Here is a 20,776-nt window from a genome sequence, read left to right as displayed (position 1 = left end):
GTATAGTACGTTTGGTGTTGACGGATTGGTACAAATTGAGATCGATATCTCAATCAAATTAGATCGAATCTAAGACCTTTTTCAGTAGTAATTTTTATTTATTTTGTATCTAGATTATAGAAATAAATCGGAAGGAATGGAAGCGTGTTAATGAATTAAGTACTTAATCTGGTGGTAATAGATCTATAGTACTATATAGTATATAGTATGGCATGAACAGTCGCGTGATGGATGATGCCAAGGAAAGCATCGCGATGGGTTTGGGGAGGCTTAGAACTAAAACTATGGCGGACAGCGCAACATGCATGTACTTACATATCGGTCGCGGTTTGTTCCTATTCGGCGACAAGCTTTTACTCTTTAAACAATATATAATATAATATCAGATCAGATCTTCTGGTTTGAGTTTTAGCTTGTTTAACTTGTTTAATTTGTTTGTTCGACTTTTGTTCGACTTGTCCGACTTAACTCGCGCTAGCCCGGCCAGCTGAACGATATTTGGTAAAATATTAAAATTGATTGATCTTATAGAATATTATTACCTGACCACGTTCAACCCGGATGGAGATAATATAACGGATACACATTCACCCTCGACCTCGTACTTACACCCACACACATTCACACAATCACTCACACTCACGCTCGCGTACCACCCACCCGCGATCGAGCTGGAGCTGACGGACGTGGACGGTTACCATAATCAAATCAAATCATAAGATATCATCGATATAAGCCTCTCCTCGGGACCACGGTATGTTGGACATGCATTCCCTTTCGAGCTCAATTTAACCCTCCTCCTTCTCCTGCTCGTGCTCCTCCTTTTACGCCTTCCCGTCAATTCTTCCCGTATATTACCGTCATTGTTATTATTCCATGTACTCTTCCCCCCCCTCCCCTCTGGTGGCGGTCTGCCCATGTCGGGTATATCCATGCTTCCTTGCGGGTTCGCTGTCTCACCTTTCACAAGGCCGGCCCAGTGAGCTTGGAATTGATTGATTGATTAATTGATTTCATTAATATTTGCCTGAGCTGCTGCACCGTACGCATTATCACCATATTTGCCGGTCTTGGAAGGGTGTACTAGTTACTTAGGTAATTTAGGTACTTAGCTAGGTCCAATTGTGCATGTAAATGTACGTGCGGATATGTACGAGATTTTATATGTAACGTTGGGCCTAAACAAAGGGATTATCTACTTGGACTTGTACTAGCTTGGTAATTCTAACTTTGCTTTGCAATTTTATGTCCAACTTCAACTCTCACACTTCTTCGTCCTCTTCATCCTCTTCATCCTCCTTCCCTTCTCCTCCTCCTTCTTCTTCTTCCAGCTCTTCCTCGACTGGAATTCTCTTGCTCGCCCCTCTTCATCCCATCGTATTCATTTTCGCTTCCCCTTCTTCCTCCTCCTCCCCTTGCCTGACCTGACATCATCGGGGCACTGGACGCCTGGTCACAATCCTAGAGCATCCGTTATCTGGTGTATCATACATCCCATACATGTACATACGTATCGAGACAAAGGTGGTACAACATCAATCATCCCGGCTCCAGTTCTTTCTGCTTGTCGTTTTGCCCAATTCGGCCAATCTTATTCGCTCGTTCCCTGGTAACATCTCATTTTATAACTCGCATGCTGAACTGAATTGAACAAACTCCCGGCCCGTGTCTAACATTTCGCTCTCGCTCTTCTTCTTCTACTTCTTCTACAGCCTGCTTTCAATCCCTCTTTCTCGACGTCCGTCTACCATCCTTTCCTTCTCTCAGCGGCTGTTTTCTTTCTTTCTTTCTTCTTCTTCTTCTTCTTAAAGGCCTTCGCTCCCTCGATACCCTTTTTATTTTCCATTCGACTTTTTCCTCTGGACTTTAAATCTCGGAACCATCCCGCTTTGGTCGGCTCATCCTTTCTCTAAATCGCTACCTCTGGCTTTTTCGAAATTGTCTTATTACTATTTACAAAAACATTTGCCAATCGAGATGGAAAGCACGGCCCTAACACCGAAATCGACGCTTCGCCAGTCGCCGGCCAAACCCACCCCTTCGGCACTGGACCTTGTCGCGATGTCGCACGCCCAATTTGCCGACGACGATTTCTTACCTCCCGAATTACGAGGCTTGTCATCGGCTCTATCCGACGAAGATGACGGGTCTTCAACCGACGAAGATGAACCGGAAGTAGTTCCAGATGTCGAAGGTAGCGAAGCCGAGTCGAGCGATTGGGAGGACCAGAGCTTGTACGAGGATATGATTGGTGCAGAAATGAAGGACGGGTCGGATGACGGTAAGCAAATTTCTTGCCTTCTTTACCTACATATTTGTGGAGTTGGTTCAGCATATCTAACGATTTCTTGTATCACAACCTTATTTAAAAATCAGGATCAGGCGCCGAATTTTGCACACCAGAGGAATGTCAATACTACAAGGACTTACTACGGAGAGTCGGAAGCAGGGCTTTCGTCGACCAGACGGTATCGAATGGATCCATCACCGCCAAGAAGCTCCTAACGGCCTTCGGGCTACGACCGGTATGATAGATGATTCGGGCAGAGGGGAGAGTCACGTTGTGTATTGGAGTCAAGGGCTAATTTTGATCGGGGACACCGCAGCCGGCATTCTTGGAAGGGAGCTTAGATTCTGCTTACTTTACTCTGCTGGGGCTTATGATGCAACGGGAGATGGCGAAGAGGCTGAAGCTGTCCCATGTCAATTCGGTCGATGACGTTGTGGAGTTAATTCAGAGCTCGAGCAACATCATGGTTTTGACCGGTGCTGGAGTATGTTAAAATCGTTTTGGATCAAAGCAATATGGAGTATATGCTAACAAGCAGTTGATAGATTTCTACGAGCTTGGGTATTCCGGATTTCAGAAGCAAAGGCAGCGGTCTCTACTCTCGTCTTGAAGGTCTTGGGTTGAGCGATCCTCAAGAGGTCTTCGATATCCAGATCTTCAAAGAGGATCCTTCGTATGTTCGATTGCCCTGTACCCTTATAGCTTCTATTTTGCTAATATACCGGGCCGTTTCTAGTATCTTCTACTCTATAGCCAAGGATATCCTTCCGACCACCAGCAAGTTCTCACCCACCCATGCTTTCATCGAGCTCCTCCAGCGAAAAGGCAAGCTTCTACGTAACTACACCCAAAACATCGACAATATCGAACAATTGGCTGGCGTTTCACCCGACAAGTTGGTTCAGTGCCATGGATCGTTTGCGACGGCCTCTTGCGTTAAGTGCAAGTTTCAGGTTTCCGGAGAAGAGATATATGACGACTTGCGAGCCGGGAAGATAGCGAAGTGTCCAAAGTGTGTCGAAGCCGAGGTGGCAAAGCAACAGGTTGGAAAGAAGAGAAAGAGGGGTACTGCGGCACCGAAAAGCAGGAAGAACAAGTACAATGACGACAGCAGCGACGAGGAGGATTGGGCCTTGGAAGCTGATATTGGAGTGATGAAGCCTGATATCATCTTTTTTGGAGAACAACTCCCAGACCGCTTCCACCGAATCGTTGACCACGATAGAGCCAAGGTTGACCTTCTGATTTGCATTGGAACGAGTTTGAAAGTTGCACCCGTGTCCGAGGTCCCTGCGTTCTTACCTGCGAACGTGCCGCAGATATACATCTCTCGAGAGGTATGTCCAACCCTTAATTACGCATGCATGAATTTGTGCTAACTAACCCTTGTTATAGCCTGTCCACCATATAGAATTTGATGTGGAACTGATTGGCGACCAATGCGATGATATCGTTACGGAACTGGCACATCGCGTCGGCTGGGGCGATGAGTTCAAGCATGAAATGATACCCAGCAACTTCGAAGTGGAGCATTCACCGAACCCTGAGAAGACCTCGCAGCACCACTTCAGCAAGGTCACAAAACCATTAGCTCCGGCGTTGCCGAGCAGCTCTACATTTTCATTCACGATGGCCATGTGAGACGACTTTGCCGTCTGTTCTTTTCGGGAGATTAAATGATGTGCTGCATTAAAGCAGTAATACATTTAGTCGCTTTTACGTTTGCGTGCCCCTCGGTTGCTTTTTAGACACCGGCCCGGGGGGGTATTTGTGAATTCTTTCGGCGTTTAGCATATACGCCTTGCAGGACGAGTCCCATATGGGAGACCTAAGATGGGATAATCCAGCACAGTTACGAAAAACTTCAGTTCTGTTTCTCTTTGTTGAATACACCACTAACCCCTCACCCCACAATTGATTTGTGATAATGCCCCTAACGCCTGATCTGTACTGTTTTTTTTTTTTTTTTTTTTTTTTCCCTCTGTTTTTAATGATGATACTCATGGGATTACTACACGGATGAAATATTGTTTTACTGTACTTGCTCGTTCCACGCTTACAAAAATTACCTTTTGCATTGTACCTTTAAGCTCGCTCTGCTTTCAAACCCCAAGTTTCCTCTTCCTCCCCTCGACTTTCCCCTGGGTGCCGCCCTAGCGCTTAACCTCAATATCCCCTGGCTATTTACATTCACCGCCACTTTTTTTATTTTACTCTACTCGATGCCACCGCGCGCTTATAAGCTAACCACCCCTCACACGTACTGCCTTTTTTTCTTTCTTTTTTGTTTCATTTTCAAGGGAGTCATTGGAGAGGAAACATCATGTCGTGCCTTTTTTTTTCCCTTTCTTCTTTTGATTCCGCTTTGATTTTTTATATGTTACTGTGGGATAGAATATGTCGTCGTTACGATTGCTAGTGCTACTGATAGTGATAACCGATAACTGATGTTGCTGCTACTGCTGCTGTGCCTCCGCCTCTCTTCTATATATTGTTTGAAACAATTATTATACGTACTACTTATACACATACATTCACACCCACAACCGCCACTAGTTTAAATTTGTTAATTATGTCTAAGATCAAAGGACGAGTCGATAAAGAAAGAAAGAAAGAGGGTCTCAACCAAGTGGTTTAAAAAAGATGTGTCACCCCGGAAATATTGTAAAACCGGTTCCGGAATGTTCAGAACAGTGCACGATGGGTGATAGGTGGGAATGTATCCGATAACGCGAGATGCATGACATTTGTGCTCTACATGACATGCTTCTATAGTAGACTGTACCACGAAGGTGCTTTTTTGGGGGGGATATTTTGATTCTTAGCTTTTAGAGAGAGAAAAATAGATTCGGGTATCGGATGTTAACTTGATTGGTTGGTCGGTTTACCTTCTTCCTTTCTTTTTGAATTTGGAGATTTTTTAATTTATTTGGAGGGAAAGGGAAGTTGTGCCGTAAATAGCACCATTGCAATTACTGGTCTAGTAGATGGGGGTTATAGTATAAACGCCGGAATTCGACAGGGTTATAATACCTTTTATAACAAAAATCCGGGAGGGGGGTTCTAGTTCTACATAGGTTTTTTTGGCGCCGTGAACATGTGATGTGATTAGTCTCGAAAGTGTCGAAGATGTTGGGATCTGTATTCTGGTCTGTCTCCAACTTCTGAAGGTATTCGAGAGAACAGAGAACAGAGAAAGGGGATTACAGTTATGTATGTGATCACCGACTAAAGGGCTTGGCAAATGAATCAAAGTGCACTTTCTTAGACACTTTAACTTTTTACTTTCGAATAGAATAGAATAGAATGTTTAGAGGGATACAAGGCTGGAAGGAATGGATATCTCCGAGAGCTGGTCTGTCTGTCTGTCTGGATTTGGAGTTCTCGCGGAGACGACGCGTGTGGGTTGTGCCGTGTCAGTGCAGATATTATAGACGCCTCGATAATTCTCATGTGCGAATCCATCGAGCCTTCTGTCACAAAATATATAATAACATAAAGAAGAAGAAGAAGAAGAAAATAAAAGTAAAAATAAAAGTAAAAAAATAAAATAAAAAAATAAAAAATAAGGGCCTGGAAGTATCTTAAGTCCTTTTTTATTGCAAAAGGGAAGGCTGAATAAAACATCCACTTTAAAATTTAAAAATAAAATAGGTCGAGTTGGAAGTGAAGCAGGCAGGATATCGCCCCTTCGATAGAATTAGAAAATAGTTAACGAGTTTCATTCATTCAACTGCATTATATAATCTACCACTAGCCCCTCCTCTCTCTCTCTCTCCTTCCCCCCTCTCTCTCGTTCTCTCATACTCTCACGCTCTTACACTCCCTCTCTGATCTCTTTCTATCCTGCGTTTTCTCCATTATCCCTTTTTATTTTTGGATTTTTTTGGGGAGGTGAATATCGAATACAATCAATCCAATCGTGGGGTTAATCAGGCTTGCTGGCTGGCTGCATGGTGGAGGCTTCTGACACACACATACATACATAAGTACATACATACACATACACATACATGATCCTGGCGAGGCTCTGTTAGTTGGTATGTGCACCCCTCCACTTTGTGGTACCCTGTTCCTATATTGTACTCTGTCTACTCTGTCTGCTATGTGCTGTGCTGTGCTATAGTCAGTCCTACACCATAACTGTGAATTACCCAGTTTAGGTTCGAGCAGAACGGAATCGAGAGCCGAATGAACTGACGAATCGATAGGATCTGCATCAATCAAGCTAACCAGATTCCAACCCCACATCTAATAAGTACTTTTACTTATTACCTGGGTATCCACACTCACACACACACACGGTTCTTTGATCCTTCATTTCTTTTTTTTTTTTTTTTTTATAAAGGAAAAGATACCGACATCCTGTTCGTGGCGTTCCTGCGACTTGACGTACTTACATACGGTACGGTACACCATCGGTACCTCGACCGAGAAAGAGAGCTCAAGCTCAACTTGACGAAACAAACAAAGCAACTTTCAACACGAACAACAAACCCTGCAGCCACGAGAACGGCTAGTTAGTCTTAATACTTTTGAACCTGTCTGACCTCTCTTCTTCTTCTTCTTCTTTCGATCCTCACTTCGACGTTAACATTCCCCCCCCTCCCCCTCCTTCTCCTCCATCGATTTAAGCATCCCGGGTATTCCAGCTTGAATACCCATCAGAATAATAATACCCAAGAAGGGAGGGGTTTCGACTTCGACTCTTTTGTTTTCTCCCCTTTTCTCTCGAGAAAAAAGCTTTTTTTTTGGAGTTACATTTCAAGAATTTAGCAAGGATGGCAACGGTGTTGAATGGTGGAGTCCATGGGATTTCCAACTTTGCTTTGCTGCAGACTTACAAAAGTCGCTTTGAGGAGTTAACTGAAACGGAAAGGAAAAAAGATGACTTGATAATGGTATGTTGCATATTTCGTTGTTAAACACGTGCTTTATCTTTTTCTCTGTATCTTTTATCTACATCTCTTACTCTTGCACGTGGTGATATCCTGGTGGAAGATCTTTTATGAGGGAGAGAAGAGAGAGAGAGAGAGAGAGAGAAAGAAAAGAGAGAAAAATCAGTTAGTGGAACCTTGTAAGGCTAATATATTTTTGGGGGGGGAGTTATTAGGAACTTTTACGTCAAAACGAACAATTATCAGGATTACTCGAACGATATGAAGATGACCTTGAGAGGGAGAAGAGTTATGCTCGTCTTTCGCAGAAAGAGATCAGGGATCTTAAAACCCAATTTGGGGATGCTGAAGATAAGCTAGTCAGTGGTTTAACCCTTCTTCAAAAAGGAAAAGGAAGAAAAGAAGAAAAAGGATCCGGGGCTGACGGTATATTTCTCTTAGAATTCTTACCCTTATATTCAAGTCTTAATTGATGGAGATGGGATGTTGGTAAGCTTCAACCTTAGCACCACTCTTGGTTTTATTGTATAAACACCACCAAAACTAACGCCTTGAAAGTTCCATCTAGATTTATTGAAGAAGAAGAAAGAAGGTGGGAGCGAAGCCGCAGAGCTACTACTTTCAGAAATTCGCGAGCTCGTCCGCTCCAATCGTGAAGACTTGTGTATCAAAGGAGATTTTGAAATCAGAGCCCTTGTATTCGCCAATTTAGACGGATTATCCAAGGCTTTAGTCAAATCAAATATACTCAAACAAGGCGATTTACAACAGTTCTTCATGGGATTTACTCAACGACTCGAACATCTTAATTTTATTGACGTTGGTTATGGAAAGGAGATGGCTGATTCAAAAATTCGAGGTATTTACTAACTCTTACTGTCATCTCGTCTTCTACTATGGTTTGACTAATATGTCATAATTCTTTTTCGTCTAGGAGAATTTTTGTTCCATTTGAAAGACCCACGTTGCCGTCTAATCCTCTTCGGAGGCGGTCATGATAACGGATATGCCCCGTTCTTGAAGACATGTACCGCCACCAACCCTAATTACCCAATCTGGCTCCTCGAAGGCCCACAGATGGCCCGTGAAATTGCATCTATGAACCTCCCTAGTCAAAAACTCCACGACCTTTTCTCCAAGGACTCACAAAGCGAGATTACTAACGGTTCACCCGTCTCGGCTCCTGCGATCTTAACACCGACCACCAGCAGCTTGAACGGACATGTGAACGGTAGTAACGGAGGATCGGTGACCTACGACACCCCGCAGAAGTTCTCATATGCTTCCGCCGCAGTATCTGCACCACCGGGGTTGATCCGTCCCACTAGTATTCATTACAATTCCAGCCCTACCCTCGAGACATCGAAGACAATCACAATTTCAGGATCCGGAACTTCAACTTCCGGTAACAACCCTCCGCGAGGGATCCAACATACAATGGTGCCCTCCGCCGACGCGGAGAGGGTCAACTACATCAAAAACCTAAACCCGCGAGCTTGCAATAACTTTTACCTCCGCGGGGCGTGTTACCAACAACCGTGTCCTTATTCTCACAAATACAAGTTGAGCACCGAGGACGTGAAGACGTTGAAGTATATTATCGAACGCAGTAAACCTTGTCAGCAGTTAAAGAAGAGAGGGTTCTGTGAAGATGAAAAATGTTATTATGGACATCAGTGTCCGTTTAGAACTAACGCTGAGGCGGCGACCGATGGGCGGTGTAGTAATTTTTACTGTCGATTTTGTCAGGATGACGAGTAAGAAAGAAGAAGAAAAAACATTAACAGAATACTTTTTTTTTATTTACTTATACAGAATATTACTACTCAAATAAGATGAGAATATATGAAGGAGGGTCTAAGGACTGTATGGGCGGAATTGGGATTCGCCAACAGGCTAGTTTCTTCTTCTTTTAATTCTTGCATTGATCGCGAGTATGAGGTCAGATCGTTGGGGGTTTCTGGCTGCAACGATATCTTCCCCCATATTATCCCATACTTTTATATTCTTCTCTCAACATTTTTCGTTCGCGTCAGCATTGTTTTCTGTTTTATCTACGCTTTTATTTAAAAGTCTATTAACACCGCATGCATGAGGGAAGGTGGGTGGTAAATGTCCAGCATAACCAGGTTTTTTATCATCAGCAAGAAAGGAAATTGAACATTATGTATAGCGTTAATATCAAGAATTGCGCTACTTATATTATCCCCCCCTCTCCCAAATTTGTTTACTGTCTGGGTTCTACCGTATATACTTACACACCATCAATCAATCAATCAATCAAGAAGGCCCATTTAGTATTTAGAATGTATTTAATTTAGGGTTGCAATGGACATGTGATATTCTATACTATTGATCACAATATACCTATATTGCAGCTTACCGCTTACCGCTCGTAAGCTTATTTTCCACACATACCTCATACATAAAGTATATATCTATTCCCGAGGATGACCGAAGGAAGGGTGGGATGGGATGGGATGGGATGGACAATTAATATTTATAATTATGGAATTGTCGATACCTTATTTAATGGGAAAAAATCTAGAATTGCGATTTCAGATGGGATGGGAATTTGAGGAATTTCGACTCTTGAGGCATCCACATTCCTCAAGTCTGGTCATCCCCCTACACCCATGGCCATCCCGAGCTCCCTTTTGATATAGACACGTGAAGGGTGCCGAATTGGGTGGTTTGGTTTGGTTTGGTTTTTTAGGAAACATGTATGCATGTATGCTGGGAATCGATCGGCAAGCTAGCCCCGCATGTTAACGTTGTATCGTATATTAGTATTCGTATTATTATCGAAGTCGGTCGGTATGGTATGTATGTATAGTGTTTGTGGTTGAGAAGGCTGAGGTTTGCTAGCTATGGTTGTATTTGCATGATTGTTGTAGCTGCGATGGTACTTGACTTATTCCACAGCTGCACAGGTGCTATATGATTGTAACTTAACCGTGCCTCGAAGGTTGCAACGTTTGTTCGTGAGATAGGTATGGAACTGGGAAGGCTGTTGGTATTGATGTATTGGTGATGTATGTATGATAATATGATATATGCTCGGTAGTATACTACGTAGGAGTATTGTTTGTGGTTCACGTTTGAAGGGGGTGGTTTGCTCTACTCGTCCAGAATATACACGAATATGATATATTGTAAATCGGATCATATGACATTGCAAAAAAGGGATCATAGATGCATTGCAACGCTAGTGCGGTTTCGAAAAGATACATTTAACGGTTTGCAAGGGAATATATTGATTGCTAGATTTCTATTAACTATAGGTTTACCGGCTTCGATTCGCGAGGCTATGGAAATATAATATCGACTTTTTGCATTGGTACGGGAAGGTCAATTATGAGACAGGATAATAGGTAATTATAAAATGCGTATATGTGTTACATCAGATCAGAGGTATCGGTTTGCTCTAGATTTAGACCTGTAGTACTGTATATGAAATGCGATGACCTTTACTTCCCCGTGCCGGTACTGTAGTTATAATTATCCATGATGTTCCCACGGGGTGTACTGGTGAATGGAATGAAGATGCCCCCGGTGGGTATACAGTTCCCGTGGGTCTTCATTGATACACTTTGTAATTAATTAATTACGAAGCTAGCTCCGTGAATTAAAGAAAGAAAGAAAAGAAGATAAGTAATAAGTATACACACGCGAATATAGGATTTATCAGAGACCCCGCCCTGGAACCATCTGATATTCAAACACACTCGGTAAAGATATGATACTCTTTTTTTTACTTATTCAACATCCTAAACGGGGAGAGAAAGGGAAGTGAAGTAAAAAAAGGGTCCGATGTTGAAAGACAAGCTTAGACGTTCGGAAACAAGCGAACTCCGAGAAAAAAGGAATCTATGATACATTGTATACGTACTTATTTTAAGAGTTTATGTCTAAGTGTCGGTTTGGGATACCTACCTGGATTTCTACCCTTTTTTTAGGAGAAAAAAAAGAAGAAGAAGAAGAACGGAAGATCGGTTATCGGATTCTCTCCGCGCGCCGGGAGAGTGCATTGCATTTGGGGGATTTCAGTAGACGAGAGAGGGAAGCTTGGAAGAGTTGAAGCTTGTATACCGTTTTGAAGTCTTAATTCTCAAAATTCATAATATAAATTCACAAGATATCAACTTTTCTTTTTTCTTTTTCTTCACCCGCTATTATCTCTATTACATGTAAGTATGTACTACGTATATTAGATAAAATGAAGAAAGACGAAGACGAAGAAGAAGAAATATTCAGTTCAAGAACGGAGGACTCTCGGGAAAGGGAGTTTCCAGTTTATCTATTCCGATATTCCCGTATCCTTCACTTCTCCACCTCTTCTTTTTGTCTTCAAAAAGGTGGATGCATGCACGCCCTTTGTTCCTCGCGAGTATATCGAATCATGAACAGTGAAAACACCCGGTGCCGTCGGTGGCATAAAAAAAACGTCCAGATAATTGCGTGGATCTTAGGTGGCTTTTTTTCTAGATTTCTTTAACGATACTAGTAGTAATAAGTAGTACATAGTAGTAATAGTCTTAACTGATTATGTACTATTTCATCTCCATTTTTTTGGTTTATTTAGTCAATTGGTATTTTTTTTTTATACGTGTACTTTCGGCCCCCCTCATCCTTTTTGGGATTGAAGTTTTTTTTTTTTTTCTTTGGGAAAAGGAATCTGGATCTCCATACGGGATGCATGACTAACTAACTAGTTCTTGTGGCGTCTGGGTGCCGGATTGTATGCAGCTAACTTAGCTGGCCATAGCTGGAAAAGACCGTGGTTAACGGTTTAACTGACTATTAACTAACCCACCAAAATCTCTTGAACTTTTTTAGGTTAGGATTTCGTGATGAAGGGGTGTGCGTGTGTGTGTGAAGCCAAGGTCCGGGGAATCAATATCACGCAAAAAGGTCTTAGGTGGCGGGGAGGGGCGTGCTTTAAATTGGGAAATGGTGGCTGAATTTAAAAAGACAAGTGGTTCACCTGAAAATCCGAAACCTGCGATGTGATAATGCGCTGTACAAAAATCTCTCTTATCCTTTTTTTCCCTTCTTTAACTTGACATGGCAGTGAATCCGAGAACTACAAATAAAGCATTGTTTTTTTTGGGGGGTTATTTTCAGGCTGTGTGAATAGAACTGCGGTTTTAGAAAATGTTATATACTTTGTTATGTGATCATGATAATTAAATAATCAATTCTCTAAATTACTGACGTTTCTTGTAGGTCTTTGGAAGGGAAGGAGGACTCTGTAACGTGCTGAGGACGGTAACCGCCTAAAGCTATCGGATATCATGGCGTATACATCCACCCTGGTTTCTTTTCTCATTCTTTCTTTCTTTCTTCAAATGTTAATATATTGCCCTGTATTATGCATTTTTGGTTCCTCTTCCCGCCAGGTATCGCCGATAGAATTGGGGTGGTTCCGGGGAGGGCAGTACTTCCCTCTGGGAGGGGGGGGGCATGGAGGATTACAAGTTGATGTGGGTCTTATAAGTTTATATCCCATGGAGATGCAGGAATCTTGAAACGGCACTATTGGCGGTTGGGGATTGTGATCGTCCGGTGGGCTTTGGTTCCTGCAGGAGAAAAAAAAAAGAATTTCTTTTCTTTTCGGTGATATTGTCAGTTGGATTTGAATCACAATCATGTGCGCACGGGATTGAAGTTTAAATTATTTTTTTTTAAAAAAAATTTGTTTCTCAAGATGATTTGGTTAGTTCATTAGTTAATTAATTAGCTGTTGGTTGTTTAATATGGATTAGATCTTTCGAAGTCTAAGAAACATACGTAAGTACATCATACATCGTAGCATGTTGCAAAACCGGTGGAACCTAACTGCTTTTCGGGGCGGGAACGGCTGGAAGGGAAATTTGGTACTAAGTACTTACCTAGAAACCCCGTCGGGCTTTGTGTAATTCTCTTTTACTCATCCAACTGCCGGGGCGGGGGATAATTAGGACGGGAACTTGCCATATGCCATGCGGACACTTTAAAGTCTTGTATGTGGTAGTAGTTAAAGCGTCGGCGTGAATGTGAATTCTCAAGCTCTCAAGATATATGCATATGATGGTGTTGAAAAAAGTGTGAAAAGCCTGTGATAGGAAGGAAGCTACATAAACGCCGGCACGAAAGAAAAAAAAGTTTTTCTCGCTGTCGATTATATTTCGACAGGTTTACTAATCCGTTTCGCAAGTTTTCCCGGAAAAGATGGTATGTAAGAATTTGGGATACCGAGTATCGCCAGGAACAGTTTTCTTTCTCTCTCTCTCTTTCCATGCTAGTTAAACGGAAGCTAAGATTTGACGAGGGATTAAATTCTGGTTCAAGGGATATGCTTGCCACGAGGGAACGACGAAAGGTTGGGTTGAGGTTTTTCATCAATTGAGTCTGTTACCAAGGCTTAAGGCAGCTCGCGTGTTTCAGGGCATGACAGGCGGGCTATTCCAATGGGCCGGGTTGGAAATATCAGAGGAAGAAGGTCCGGAGGGGGATCCCGGTGGTGAGCTTTTCGAGAAGGTCCAGTCGGATGGGACCTGGATATTACGCAACTTTTTTTCTTCTTTTGGCTTTGGCTGGTCTTTTTGTTCCTGAGGAGAAATACCCATATTGTCTTGTCTACTACTTACCTGGTGTCCGCGTGAAGTAATTTGGGGGGGTTAATCGAAATTGTGAATATATGCAAAATGCAAAATGCATGGTTGGTTGGTTGGTTAATGGTGGCGGTGGTGAAGGTTTATCAGGCACGAGGATGAGATAATCTGGGGCTGGGCAAGCACCAAAGGTTGGAATTATCCCAATGCAAGAATTATAAAAAATAGCCGGGAGGGGAAAGTACGATCGATCCACGTCGGTTATGCGAGTTGGATTCCTTCCATGCTTCTTTTTTTTTTTTTTTTTGGGTTGGTTCACTGCTTCTTTCTTTCTCTTGTTTGTTCGAGATATTCATTACGGGTAAAAGGGAACGCGAGGCTGGTGATACCGTTTGTTCCCATCTCCATTCCCATTCCACTCCCGTTTTCCCTTCTCAGTGGATATGCATTTGCCATCCCGAGTCGGATTGTTGGTTTCGAGTACAAAGCTCAGCTCCCGAAGTGGGTCTGTTATGATGCTGCTGTGTAAGTAAGTAATTGAGTAAGAACTGTGTGTGTGTGTGTGTGTGTGTGATCCAACATCGATAAAATGTCTTTGACGGGAATCTGATATATTTAATTTTATATCATAGGATTAACCTCTAAGACCGTTTTATCTCTGAGTGAGGTGACGGGGGCAGAGTCGTAGGAAAGAAGAAAGGACTCTCTCATGATTACTTCCTGAGAGAGACGAAGACGGACATGGACAGGCCATGGGCATCTACCCTGCCCCAGACCGATGTCTCATGCAGCTTCAGCTAGGAGTTAACCCTCCGGGGCGAGATGCAGGCTCCGTGAAGGGAGGACGCACACACACACGGCTGGCTGGGCATGGAGTACGTGCGTGTGCGGTGCGGATGATGTGCATGTCAGGAACAGTTTAGCAGCCTGCGCGTAGCTGCATGCGTGGTTCGAGTGGAGGAAGAGGAGGAGGTTGTGATAAGTGACCAGGCTTCGAACTTCCCGGTCTCGACTGTGGCACATCGCATCTCTTCTCCTCCTATACATACCGCCATGCCCCCCTCGCCCTCTTTCTTCTTCCTCTCTCGCGATCTCACATCCAGCCCGGCTCTTTTAAGCCTTTGACTTCCCATCCCCACCCCAGGTATCAACCATCCCTGGAAGAAAAGAGGCTTTCCTTCGTCATCTCTTTCTTTTCGATCGTCTTTCCTTTCGCCTTTGTGTGTTTCTCTCTAACAATTAGCTGTGTGGCTGTAAATATATTGTCAATAACATACATAGAACACACTTACAATACCCTTCTCTCTCTTTTCCTCTCCAAAAGGTTTCGACGAATAGATTGGACGACAATTAGCTCCCTTGTTTTTTTCTTCAAACCCCTTGCAAGTCTAAACGGGTTTGGGGGATTTTTAGCGACGACGATAGAACGGGAAGAAAAAAAAGGGACGACCTGACCTGACCTGGTTTGTCAAGAAAGAGCGAGAGGGAGCCTGGAACGAATCGAATGCTTAGCTGAACCGCCCTTTCCTCGCCTACCTTTCAGCTTCCATCGAAGGGAACAAAAATAACCTGGAGCTGCCGTTGGTTGCGGGATTGTAACGGGCGTCAAAGAGCTATATCGGAAAGATTAAGTACTTACTTAATTAACGGGACTTGAGATACATATCCAGAGCACTCTCCGGGCTGATCTCGTGCGTGCGTTTCTTGAGCTTCTTTCTTTCTTTCTTCGTTTCTTCTTTGCCAGTTTGCATAGATTGTTTCTTGTTTCTCGTTCCTGGCGGACAGAAACCAACACGCATTTCAACCAACAACACTTCAACCCAACCCAACCCAACAACACGGCCAACCTCCAACCTCCCACCGACTCTGCCATCGCCACTCCCATCAACATCATCAACATCAACATCATCATCAGCTGATAGCTAACTATTTCGACCACAATAAGACGAATTCCAACCGATCACCAATCAATTAACCTCTCTTCCTCGGAATCCTATCAATTCTAGTTCCTGTTCACGACCTCCTTCACATTTCAATTCTTAAGGTTTAAGGTTTTGATTCAAAGCTTTGGTCTGCCGTTAGGTTGCTTGTTAGTTGGTCCCAACTAGCTCGCCCGCCCCTCATCCCATCCACCAGCACACCATCCATCATCCCATCCATCCCATCCCATCCCTTCGAGTCGTACCAGATTCGATCCAGTGTTGGAATTCGGTTCGGTACCTGAAATCCAAGACAAATCCCTCTCTTGCTCTCTTCTTCAAACCTTTCGACTGGGGAACTAAGACGTTCTCCCCGCGACGGAATTATACTCGACATTTTTTCTATTTTACGAATTTTATTTTCGTCTAGTCTGAAGCGAAACCTTGCTTTGAGTAAGTGGCTTTTTTATTTTTTTTATTTGTTTTGCCTGTTCTTCTCTCCCGCTTCTTCCTGTAACTTCTAAAGGGGCTAAACTTGCCTGTCCCCTGCTGCTCTCGCTCTTCTTCTCTCTGCGGCTTTTGATCTTGGCGAGGTGTCCTGTCCGGGATCAAGCATCCATATTCGCATGACAAACCTGAAATAAGAAAAATAAATCGTTTTCGTAAACCAAAGGAGAAAAGGAAGGACGAGAAGGAAAGGAAATCTGAAAAAGCTAACATGCATCATCCCGAAGGCAGCAGATTTACGATCCAACGGACAGCTGCGGCTATTCCTGTGTCTGGCGGCGGAAATCTTTAAAAAGAAGTTTTCGCCTTTGGCATTGGGACCAGCACCCCCTGAGAGACCCGCCACCAGGGCGACGTTAGTTGTTATAGTTATAGGCATCTCTACTGCCTTTCAACGACCCTTTTAATTGGAGGACCAACCATCAATCCTTTCGGTGGAACCTCCAAACGTGATCAATCCAAGGCAGGCCCACTCAATCGATTGATCCACAGGGTCCTTTTCACTACATAATCATATCACAATGGCTCCGGCTCTCCTTGCTTCAACTCACTACACCACCTCATCTCTCTATTCTACATATTCTGCTGAACCGAACTCAACAACAACAACTTCTCTCTCCTATCCTCGCACGACCGTTTCTCCTTCCTTCCCGTCTCCTTCTCTCCCGTCTCCTTCTCTTTCGGATCGCTCATCCAGTTCGAATGGCTCTGGATCTGGCAGTTTAACACCCACACAATCCTCGACGACAGCCCAGCCCACGAGTGCTAGTGCTGCCATGTTCGCACAGAGAAAACTTTCAAAGAAACCTAGCAATTCCACATTACGAGTCCAACCTGTTCTACCAGATATCTTGGAAGCTTCGCCAATGACACCAATGATGGATCTCTCTTCAAATATAAGATCGAACCGACCGTTGTCGATTCTCTCTGAAGTTTCAATTGCTTCTGACGACTCCGACAGCTCTCAGGCGACCATTGATGGATATAAGTTTCGATTCTTGGATGATGATGCCGAGTCTGTCGTTGAAGGAAGTATTTTTGACGAAACAGACAGCGAAGAAGAAGGATCAAAAGATATGAAGCGCGCGGAACGGGCATTCGCTGGTGTAAAGCAGAAACTCTTTGTAAGATTGTCAATTCTAACCCGAGAGTTTGTCATTATGATTCTATTCTAACATATTTCTTAAAAAAAAATATTAGGCCTTCGAGAGCAGTATCGCCAAAGCCAGAGATACTCTGCTCAGCCCGCCTCCCACTGCTAGTCCCACTCTAAAAACCAGTCCGACTTTCAAGACCAGCCCAACCTTCAAAACCAGTCCTTCCCTCTCGAGTAACGATATCCAGCCTTCCGGTATCAAAACCCTTGGTCGGATACCGCTCTCCCTTAACTTTCACAACCGTACTGTTAGCGACAGTGCTAGTTGGCGATACCAAGGAGCTCATTTTCGCAAAGATAGCAACTCGACAATGACATCCAGTGCCTCCGACCAGTACGCTGACGCTTACACCACATTACGTGCCAGCTCTGCCATGTCCAACCGTTCCCGATCCTCATCGCGCGCCAGTGCTACGCAAGTAAAGGAGTTGGAGGATCAGATGAATTCCCTGAAAGGACGGTTGACGAAACTCACGGAGAAAACTCGCAGGGAGTCCCTTCGACGACGTAGTATGAACAACCTAAGGACACCACTGAATAACGTTTTCCACCAGCCTGAGACTAAACAGCCTGAACCAGAACCAGAACCGGAAACAGCTACCACTACTCCAAGCGACATACTAAGCCCCGTAAGTTTCCACACGGCATACGATGAAACCTCAGATTTCGGGTCCGAAGAAGGGAGCAGGGCGGGAACTCCAAAGCCATACCCATCAATTCGTAAAGTTATGTCGTACGAGGAATTAGGCTACGACAGTGCCTTTTCAGCTCCTGGCGAGGAAACCCCATCCTTGATCAACAGCCCACGACGGAATAGGGTTCGGGAGTACAGAACTACCAGCAGTTCTGGATCCAGCGGATCTAGTAGAACCAACACGCCTGTGTTGCCGTTACACCAATCATCGAGAGAGTTCCAAAGGAATAACAGCGCTTCGTCTGTTGCTAGTTTCGAGACTGCGTTGGAAGACTATGATGAACCTACTCTTGTCACACCTTTGAGCCAACGACCACACCATCGACGAAACCTGAGCGCGGCTAAGGCTTCTCCATTGAGGGCAGTTATGGATGAACCCGCCCGTGAGTGTGTAGAGCCCGGAGAGACGAGCCCTCATGACGATGGATATCACTCTGGACCTTCTACACCACAGGGCTCCGATGAAGGGGTTTACATATCAACTCGAAGCAAAGTTGGAGGTGTGGCCTTACCATTGACCCACGAGTCTCTGGCTCATATGGACCCATTACTTTCCATCCCGGTAGCTACGTCGAGGGCCAAATCTGCCACCAATTCTATCATCGGAGCTGAAGACGACGAACTTGCCTTGAAGTTGCCAATTCAGGACCGCGAATTAGTCGAGAATCTTTGCGATCAATTAGGCAAGATTTGTTGCAAACTAGAGGTTGCACGAACACCAGCTGATAAGGCTGAAATTCGTCGACGAATGGAAGTTGCGTTGATGGTTCTCCAAGGAACAACCGACTTCTAAACACTTCTCTTTTCTATTCATGAATCTTCATCTTTGTGTTTTTTTTCTCTCTGGCTGCTCCTTCTATTGTTTTCTGTTTTTACATACTTTTTTTCCTGCTTCTTCGATTTCGGTTCCTTGTCGTTTGATACCCATTATCATTGCTTTCTGGTGTCATGACCCCGATTCTTCACGACCTTTTGCTTCGAAAGTTTTATCAACGAACCCCGCTGCATACATCAAGCACCCACTATTACGCATTTCCTTTGTTCTTTGTCATATTAGCACACAGCACTTGCAAAACGCTTTGTTTCTTGTTTTTGTTCTTTTTTTTTATTTCCCTGACTGGCTTCGCGGATTATCGCGCCATCCGAAAAGTAATTTTTAGTTCGTTTCTCCCGGTTCAAAAACACACATATTCTTCACTCCGATTACCACGGTGGGGCTCGCCTTTTCCCTACCTGTATATCATTTTTCCTACTTTTCGCTTCATAGGGCATGAGCCTTATCATTTGTTTTACCTTTCATCAGAAGCTGGTTGAACCCATAGACCGTTACGCTTCAGGCTCTACTCGGGCCCTTTGGCTGCTACTGTAGCCTCCTTTTTTTGTGTTTTTTATATTTATTATCATGGTAGAAATAGAAAAAGTACCATATATTTTGATGAAAACAGATGTTTTCCGCGGATCCGGTGATTGAGTAATTCATGAGGTTCGATCCGGTGTACACGTGTGTGAGGTCGTTAATCATGATATAACGTACGATGTTCGATCTTGCAGTACCCAGACTTGTGCATATGTCCCCAAAAAAATGCAACGAATGATCATGCAGCAAGCCGATATCACGGATCTAACCGTCGGATCTTTGACCACTAGCAGGCTATCAATATGTTTTCATCATTGACCCTGTCGCGAATGTACTTTATTTTATTTCTTTTTTTCCTTTCTGATTTCTCTCGACGGGTATATGTTTCTTGCGACACCTACTAAGATGGGTATGGGCTAGGGTGCAGGGATGTCGCATGCGGGAGTCTACAGTATTTTCGTGATGCATGATGTCATAGGTTTGTATAATCTATATTTTTTGATATTGGGAGGATGCGATTATATGGGTAGCAAGATTTGAGGTATATATCCGTGTCGTCTGCTAAATATAACAGTTGAAGTGGGATTTTGAGCGCCCTTGATGTGATATTTCAACTTCGACGAATATCTACATTTAATGCTAGCATTCTACATATACAAGTCACCAGATAATAATATGATAACCAATGAAATACAATTGCAATGCAGCAAAATGTAAAAATAATAAGATCGAGACCTAGCTAAAGGAATATAAAAAAAAAGAGTTATCCCGAAAAAGCAATCTTCTTCCTCACATCCTCCTCCGCAACCGCACTCTTCTCACGAATCTCAAACCTCGCCACCGGTCTCAACCCCATCATCTCCCTCCACAATTCCAGCGCACATTCCACATACAACTCCCGCTCCATAATCCCAGCCCCATCCGGTACCCAATTGATAAATATGGTATCATTCTGATCGTCTCCGAAACTGTAGACTCCGTATCTACATTCGTTATCCGGAAGTTCTGATAAGAATTCCGAGTAGTTTCTCGTTTGGGAGGAGTTTAGGACGCTGATGAGTTTGGTGTCCGCGGGGATGTTGTAGATTATGTATTTGGGGGAATGTTCGGATTGAAGACGGTTGAAGAGCGGGATGGCGTCGCCGCTTAGACCGTTGCAGGCGGAGGGGGGTTCGTAGGATTGCATTTTTTTTTTTTTTTGATATTCTTTTTTTTAGTTCAAAATATGTTTTTAGGGTATCTCTAGTTTGATATGATGATGATATAGATAATTTAATATGAGATTAGAGAATTGAAATGAATAATAGTCCGGGGTATCTTGTTTTATATTCCGTCGACAAAGGAGGCATGTGTAGATGC

The 20,776-nt window shown here is 43.6% G+C and overlaps 4 protein-coding genes across 4 annotated transcripts; 3 read left to right on the top strand and 1 right to left on the bottom strand.

Annotated features, from left to right (window-relative positions):
- Positions 1 to 1,977: 1,977 nt before the first annotated feature.
- On the top strand, positions 1,978 to 3,931 carry AOL_s00006g155 (uncharacterized protein; the record flags this gene model as incomplete). The annotated part of the gene is made up of 6 exons (XM_011119464.1): positions 1,978 to 2,281; positions 2,377 to 2,525; positions 2,607 to 2,774; positions 2,836 to 2,963; positions 3,027 to 3,627; positions 3,686 to 3,931. 6 exons carry the CDS (start codon positions 1,978 to 1,980, stop codon positions 3,929 to 3,931), a joined length of 1,596 nt encoding a protein of 531 aa, XP_011117766.1.
- A 3,140-nt stretch (positions 3,932 to 7,071) lies between these two features.
- AOL_s00006g154 (uncharacterized protein) lies at positions 7,072 to 8,949 on the top strand (the record flags this gene model as incomplete). Its single annotated transcript, XM_011119463.1, has 5 exons — positions 7,072 to 7,191; positions 7,404 to 7,547; positions 7,630 to 7,677; positions 7,747 to 8,047; positions 8,123 to 8,949. 5 exons carry the CDS (start codon positions 7,072 to 7,074, stop codon positions 8,947 to 8,949), a joined length of 1,440 nt encoding a protein of 479 aa, XP_011117765.1.
- A 7,782-nt stretch (positions 8,950 to 16,731) lies between these two features.
- On the top strand, positions 16,732 to 18,853 carry AOL_s00006g153 (uncharacterized protein; the record flags this gene model as incomplete). The annotated part of the gene is made up of 2 exons (XM_011119462.1): positions 16,732 to 17,334; positions 17,411 to 18,853. 2 exons carry the CDS (start codon positions 16,732 to 16,734, stop codon positions 18,851 to 18,853), a joined length of 2,046 nt encoding a protein of 681 aa, XP_011117764.1.
- A 1,327-nt stretch (positions 18,854 to 20,180) lies between these two features.
- AOL_s00006g152 (uncharacterized protein) lies at positions 20,181 to 20,603 on the bottom strand (the record flags this gene model as incomplete). Its single annotated transcript, XM_011119461.1, has 1 exon — positions 20,181 to 20,603. The coding sequence occupies one exon, from the start codon at positions 20,601 to 20,603 to the stop codon at positions 20,181 to 20,183; it is 423 nt and encodes a 140-aa protein (XP_011117763.1).
- Positions 20,604 to 20,776: the final 173 nt, after the last annotated feature.

The sequence above is a fragment of the Orbilia oligospora genome, assembly GCF_000225545.1.
Source record: "Orbilia oligospora ATCC 24927 unplaced genomic scaffold scaffold00006, whole genome shotgun sequence".
In the NCBI taxonomy this organism is placed as follows: Eukaryota; Fungi; Ascomycota; class Orbiliomycetes; order Orbiliales; family Orbiliaceae; genus Orbilia; species Orbilia oligospora.
The sequence above is the reverse complement of the archived record's forward strand: the minus strand, read 5'-3'. Positions and strand labels throughout refer to the sequence as shown.